Raw genomic sequence first — 7,773 nt, 5'->3', positions numbered from 1 at the left:
GATGGTGAGGTCACACAGGACTTGGGTGCTGGCAGGAAGAGTACTGACTTAGAGTGCTGCTCTAAGTCAGTCTTGGGCCTCAGGGTGACTTCCTCTTGTGCATAGCGGTCTTCAGCTTCTTGTCTTGCAGCTCTGTAGCTCCTTTCTCCTCGTCTCACGATCTTTCTGGTCCATGGAGATGTAGACTAGCTGGTCTCACGGAAGGAACACACCAGTTCTTCATTTTTGCCTTTGTTCTTTGCCTTTGTCTTTATCTTCATCTTTGCCTTGGTCTTTGTCTTTAGGGTCTTTGTCTTTGGGGTCTGAACCCAGCTGATGAAAGAAGTGCAATTTGAAGCCACATGGCTGACGGGTTGGTCCCCATGCGCAGAACAGTCTTCGGCTCTGTGGCCCCGGATTTTCTTCAGCTGTGGAGTTCTTTGTCCATCTCGATCTTGGCTCAAAGCTGCCTGAAGGATCCAACCAAAGATTCCTCTTTTGTACCCACCTTATAAAGGGTTTATCCACCCTCTTGGTGTGTTTGCATTGGCTAGCTTTGTTGCTGTGCCTGTCTCATTGGCTGACTGCTTGGACCAATGATCTCATATCCATCACCATCTTGGAGACATGATGTCTGTTCTAATGACCCAGGGTTGCTCAACAGTCCTCTTACATCCAACCTTTTCTTAGGAAAGTTGAAGTTCAGCAATAAGGCCTTGGTCACCTCCGCTCTCCTATCAGTTCCTCTTTCCCCCTGACCTTTCACCTACCATCTACCTCCAACACAACATCAGTGACCTTTGATTACAGTTACACATTTTACACCATTTCAAGTTCAATGTCAAAATCACATTTATAACCCCTTAGTTTCTCTGATTTAGCATTCACTTATAATTTTATAATAACCATTACTTATTAGTTACTCTTATTATAATCATAATGTGAGTTATTACAGACATTTCTGAAAAGAAACCAAGAATAATCCATTATTCCAATCATTTGATACCATGTTACAGTTACTTCTTTCACCTGTAAGTACTTCCATAAGTTTAAGAGTAAGTGTAAATATTCTTATAATCAAACCAACATCAACCACTGGTTAAACCAATATTAATTATTGGCTTAATTACAAGTTATCATTATTAATTCAAGTATTTTACTCTGGGTTTTATCCAATTACTCAAAATGTTTAGATTTTATTCTTTAAACCTTTAATGCCTTGAAATGAGCACTCTGAACTATTTTTATTCACTGCAGGCTGGAAACTTCCCCTTTCTTCAGGAAACCTGCTCTTCCTGTTCCATGACTCTCTTTCTCCTAACTATGATTTTTTATAATTAAATAGAAAAAGTAGAATTAAAGCAAAGTTTGCAGGACACAATATCAACACACACAACCAGATTAATTTCATTACCGTCTGACTCTACTGTTGGGTCTTGATGTCACCTGTGTAATCAATTTTAAAGGTAACTTTATTCATTGTTATTATTAAACTAAAATCTCCAGCATGGGGAAGTGGGATGAGCTCGACTTTTCTCGACACATGTTAGACAGGCTTTAAACTCCACACAGACTCTTTGCTCTGGATCATGGCTTGGAAAATTTTCTAACAACAAAGCAGAAAGCTGAAACTCTAGTCACTCTGTTTTCATTATAAATATTATGAAATCAAGCTTAAAATGAACAAATAAATGGAATTAATCTGTTTGTGTTAGAAGATCTGATAAATTCTTGCTTACAAAATACAGTCCCAGTTTAAACTTAGAAACAAACATTAATGTTAAATGGAGTTCTGCTAGTTGTTTGCAGAAATCTTCAGTTATCTGTCATCCTGACAGCCGACATGTTGAACAGTTCAGAATATGTGGATATGGAGTCGTTTTCCTCAGAAGAACTTTATTACTTTTTTGGAAATTCTGACTCAGTGACACATTTAACAAATCAGACTTTTAACACAGATTCCCTAACACAACAGTATGCAGGTCAGTGATTCATAACTAGATTTGTAAATAAATCATTGTACAGAAATAATCTAATTTATGTTTTAATTGGAGGTCTGATGGGAAGAACAATCCCAAGAACAAAACTCAGATAAGCAGACAGGAATGCTGGAGCCTGCAGCTAGTTTCCTCTGCCACGTGGAGGAATTTCCCCAAGCAGGAAGGAAAGGGAAGAGTCTAAATAAGGGCATGGGGCAGAGTCAAGGGCTGGGAATGCTCTGCGTCAGAAGTGGGATAGGCTGTTGACCTGCCTATAAAAGCTGCTGACGGTGGAAGAGCTAAGACATTGAACCACTGAGCTATACTCTGAACAGACTGAACCAGATCCAGAATTATGCTGTTACAGCCAGTCTGGAGCTTCCTGCTAGGACACTCGTCTCTCCTGCACTCCCCCTTCTTCCCGGTCTTCTTCTCCCTGACTGTGTACCTGATCTTCTGCCTGCCATTCCTGCTGCTGGACCTGCTCTCCTCCAGGTGGAGCTTGGTGCACAAGTACAAGTTACAGCCTCAGAGCTCCATCAACTGGACCACAGCGCAAAGCTGCCTGGCTCTGACCCTCTATAACCACCTGATCTTCATCTTCCCCCTCACTGTGCTCAACTGGTACCTCCGACCAGTGCTGTTGCCCCAGGAGGCTCCACCCCTACCTCAAATGGTAGCTCAGGTCCTGGCCTGCCTGCTCCTTTTTGACTTTCAGAGCTTCATCTGGCACCTGCTCCACCACAAGGTGCCCTGGTTATATCGCACCTTTCACAAGGTTGGTTCAGAGTTTAAGGTTTTATCATGTTCTGTAGCTTTTATTGATCTTTCTGAAAGTTTTTCTCCCTATGTTCACCTTTCTTCCTTCTTCTGCAGCTGCACCACACCTACACCTCCACCTCGGCACTGACTGCAGAGTACTCCGGGGTCTGGGAGACACTGAGTTTGGGCCTGTTTGCTGCTGCCAACCCTTTGTTGCTGGGCTGCCATCCCCTCACAGAGATGCTCTTCTTCATTGTGAACATTTGGCTGTCGGTGGAGGACCACTGTGGTTATGATTTGCCCTGGGCTACACACCGTTTGATCCCTTTCGGCCTGTATGGTGGTGCACGCCACCATGACCTCCACCACATCAAGTCGAAATGCAACTATGCACCTTACTTCACACATTGGGACCGTTTGACTGGGACACTGTACACATAGGACAGAGCTGTGGGGACGAAGTGTTCCTGAATGCAACTCAGCTTAGACTGCTGCAAGATGTCCAGACACAGATATTCATGAAGTGATAAAGACTGTAAACTGATGGGCCAGTACAGAAGCTCTCTTTTTTTTAGCTGCAATACTTATATTTATTGATGTATTTATTACCAGTCAAAGCTTAGAGCCGGACTTAAAGCTTCCAGTAGTATGTGGAAAGTCTGTCAGTCTTCATATGGAGCTGCTTCAGGACCCACAATCGGAGTGAAGTTCTGATCCAGGTTCTGTTTCTTTAAAGACTTTTGTTTTAGTTTAAAGTTGATCTTGAAACAGTCAGAAATTTTTTTATATTGAACAGTTTAACCTGCACAGTTTGTGTAGTTTTATACACACCTCCTTGTCCCTAGAGGAAAGTGAAAGGAATATGAACAGAGAGCAAGAATAAGCTGAGTGGGAAGCTGCTGGGCAGGAAGAGGAAGGAGATGACAAAACATGATAACTTAAGCGGAGGAGGATGAGGAATATTATATAAGAATTTATTGGACGGAAATAGTTTTTGAAGGAAATTGTGAAATCTACTGTGAAAAATGTAAAAGTAATAATGCACTGAGAAAAGAAATCAAATAAATATTTCAATATTTCAAGGAGTAACAATTCCTGTTGTAAACTGTTTTTTCTATGTTTGTTCTTAAAGCTACCACTTCCTTTTCTACATTAATGTATTACTTGACCAGCTAGTTTTCCAGAAGGGGAAAACATTCTGGAAGATTTATTCCGATTCTGCTTACTGAATCTCTTTGACAGCTACTGATCATATTACTGACCAATTGTAGCTAAGTACGTGCTATTGATCACTTAATTCAGATCAGATGTTGTTGATCACATTGTTAGTAATATGTTAATGATCTCATGTTTCATTCCAGATCCAGATGTCAGACCTGAGTAAACTGTGCAGATGATTCACCGAGTTCTGAACATCCTCCCTACCATCACCCCCACTCTACCCTTGTCTCTTCAGAGAGATTGGATCAAAATTGGGATAAGGAACTATTTTATAGTTGTTCCTTTGGAACATATGATCCATTAAAGTAGGTCTGTAATTTTTATTAAGTAAAATGTTTTTTTTACGTATTTGTTGAAACAGTGACTATGTTATGACAGTATGATAGCATACAGATAATCTGTGAAAAAACCAAGCTCCTCTGCCTTCTCCCAGTGCTCCCAGTACTAACTACAGAAATACATAGCTCAGTTAGAAACAACCAATCAGAGCCAGGAGAAGGGATTTAGCATTGTCAGTCACCTTTGTGTGTATGCTGTTCATATTGTCCCCCTTTCTCTCTACTATGCTACAGCTGGTTCATCACAGCAGAGTCTGCCAGGATTGCTCAGGCTAGTTAGCATCACCACCAATGACAGCAATTTTCCTGTGAAAAAACTCTGCCAATAGTACCTTTAGCCGTGCATATACAAGTCCTGGCTCTGATTGGGTATTTTTGGTCGGGAGCAATGCATTTCTTTAGACAGGAATTAGCTCAGGGAGGAGGTGGAGGAGATCCATCTTTTCACAGAGTATGTGTTTCATGTTATACTGTCAGGAGATAGTGACAGTTTTAGCAAATATGTAAAAAACATATATGTTTTGTCTTTATAAAAGTTGCATACCCCAGCTTTAAAATACTGAAGTATAGATATACACTACATCAGAATAAACAAGTAAAAGCAAAAAAAATTGGCTTTATTTAAGCTTCTGATCTCTGGGGGAGAAACATGTTTTGTTTTTGTTGCAAAAACCAAGCTTCACCCTTAAATTGGACACTTCTTTTTCACATGAACTTTAAAAGAAATCTCCCCATCAATAATAATTCCCAGATACTGAAACTGGTGTCTTGCTTGAGAGTTTTAGCTTGGACAGTTCTGATTAATGGGATGTTCTCTGAGGAAACATTTTAAAAATGCATATTTTGTTTGCTTAGTTTCAGCAAGCAAATACTATTGTTGTTATATGATACTATTTGAAATAAGGCTAACACAGCAAAATTTGGAAAAAGTGAAGTGTTAGTACTTTCCACTTTATATTCATTTTGATGGTCAAAGTGTAATGAACCCCTGAATCCACTTTTTTGCTGATAAACTGTTGAACTGGGCTGGCCCAAGACTCCATGTCCTAGGATACATTTATATATAGGATACATTTATCGGTGCCTATGTCCTTAACTTTCTGGGATTGGTGATCGGCCAATATTTAGATGAGAAGCCAGTCATATCCAATAATCTTATCTACCTCAGGTTTATAAACTAGCCACGATCCTCTGTTGCTCTCCAGTGAGAGGTTTGGCTGATAGACCAGACCACCAGGTCAGGTCTGAATGTTTGCAGTTAACAATAGCCACTGTTGTCAACTCAGCAACTTTTTTGCTATATTTAGCAGATATAAAAAATTGGTATCAGCCAAAATCAAAATCAGCAGGCCAGGTTTTTTAAAACTGAAAACTGCAATCGGTGCACCCCAATTTAAGATGGAATACATACACACATTTTCATGATTTTCTTTGGTTAAATTAATTTCTCTTAGGTGTAATTAAATTAGCTAAAATTTTAATTTATACCAGGAGTCTTTCTCACCAGAGAATGTGGACCAGACCTAGTGAAGGCTGAGAATGTGAATTAATGCTGAAACTAAGCAATTAGTTTTAATTGGAGAAGTTTAACATAATTTATAAGTTGATGTAAAAATGTTTTGTTTTAGCCACATAAATGATGATGCTCAGCAGTAAACAACATATCACCAACTACAGTTTAGAGTAGCTCATTGATATATTAATGTAGTAGTCATGTAGCCTGATGTAAAAACATTTTGCTAGCCAATGTCAAACATTGAGAAATTTTAATTGTTATCAAATGTTATCAAACACACCATTATGAAGACAAAAAATCCTCAGAAACATACAGAGCCAACCAGGAGAATCAACTCATTTAAAGTTAAGACTTTCACACAAATACAAACAGTGTAGTATAAATGTTTGGTTGTTGAACTAGACAGTTCAAGATCGCTATCAAGCTAACCAAAGAGAAAGTTTTCAACATTTGTGCAGCTGATTTCAGTTCTCAAAAATGAAATATGCTATGGAAGAATGAAAAATACTTCCTTGCTCCAGAATTCAAAGCATGGTACACAGCAAATTCAGGAGGCCCAGATTAACACTGTCAGATTTGATTTCAACACTTTTAAAGTGTCTATATGGGTCCAGACCAAAAAGTGTTAATTTAACTCTTTTTGGAGAGTTAGTATCTTAACTCTAATAAATTGTCAAATATCAAATCTGCTGGAGTTAATCATTTAACACTTACTAGCACTAATTCAGTGTTAGATCTTAATATTAACTCTCACAGAGTACTTCTTTAACTTCTTAAGAGTTATTTGTAATTAATATTAAATAGGTATTTTATTGTTTTGAACTTTTAAAAATTCTTTGGAAAATAAACATTTAATAAAGAGGCAAGGATTGTCTCAAATGCATTTATTTCAAAACGTGCACCATAATTACAAAACATATAACAGAGTGGAATAATGTGCATGTTTCACATGTCGCTTTCCTTCACATATTGCTTTTTAAAAGGTCTAACATATCAGCTGTGCAATACAAAATGCAGTATGCTTAATACATTTTTCTAAAATACTATATGCATGAACTTGTTCAAAGTACAAGGTGGAGAAAGTAAAGCCTGTATCAATGCATGCAGTTCATGTAATATTTGATAGAGTACATTTTCTTTTAACAGGTAGATTGCCAGATATGTACATTACATAACAGACCAACCTGATATTCAGATCCATCATTTCTTATCCAGTTTCTGTTTCTGTTGATAAGAGACAGATCCTCTCTGCACTCCACCAGAGAGATGTCCATCACTAACAGATTGTCTTCAGGTTGTTGGGCTGTTCGTGACGTTTGGCCGGAGACACCAACAAGCTCCTCTACTGCATCGGACCGTCTTCAGTCTGAGTAGGACAGCCAGTGTCGGTCTCTGGATCATAACAAACAAAAACCATAACAATGAGAAATGGAGCGAAGGAATACATTTTTACTACAACTCTAACAACAAGCCTCCATTACAGAAATGTAGGGTTTCAGAGATATTAACACTTACATAATCATTTTTGGAGCTTGAATCTTCGAAGAATCCATGGAGGGATCAGGAGGGGAAGGTTAGGATGAGGCTGGAGATTCATCCTCAACCAAACTGGTTCCAATATATACAAAAAGGCAATAAAAGGATTAAAAGATGCTGCAAAACGTATATAAGAAGACACAACAGCGGGAATAATGCTCTCAAAGTAAAAAAGCCTTTTACATTTTTTCAAAGGAAAAAAATCGATCAGAAAGGTTGATAAATCTGACCAATACTCATGTAAACGTTCAACATCACGAAAAAACATACTCCAGATTATTACGGATCTGTTCAATTTAGCCAATAATTTGATTAAATGTTCACCGGCTCGATATTTTTCCAACAAATACTCCGCTAACATTCGGCATGCTAAGCTAAATATGCTAACTAACAACGAGCCGTGAGGCGAACGTGACGTCTATCATACAGGTTGAGCTCAACT

General features: G+C 38.6%; 1 protein-coding gene across 1 annotated transcript in view; it reads left to right on the top strand.

Moving 5' to 3' along the window:
- Nucleotides 1-4,782, top strand: part of ch25h (cholesterol 25-hydroxylase) — a 19,493-nt gene extending 14,711 nt beyond the window's left edge. The window contains exons 3-4 of the mRNA XM_015021980.1: nt 1,728-2,736; nt 2,835-4,782. Coding sequence (XP_014877466.1) covers nt 2,314-2,736; nt 2,835-3,161 — 750 coding nt within the window. The 5' untranslated portion in view covers nt 1,728-2,313 and the 3' untranslated portion in view covers nt 3,162-4,782. The remainder of the gene's footprint in view (nt 1-1,727; nt 2,737-2,834) is intronic.
- The last annotated feature ends 2,991 nt before the right edge of the window (nt 4,783-7,773 follow it).

Source organism: Poecilia latipinna, unplaced genomic scaffold, assembly GCF_001443285.1.
Source record: "Poecilia latipinna isolate Pla-1442-1.1 unplaced genomic scaffold, P_latipinna-1.0 Scaffold2905, whole genome shotgun sequence".
Taxonomy (NCBI): Eukaryota; Metazoa; Chordata; class Actinopteri; order Cyprinodontiformes; family Poeciliidae; genus Poecilia; species Poecilia latipinna.
This window is presented reverse-complemented; position numbering and strand designations above follow the sequence as displayed.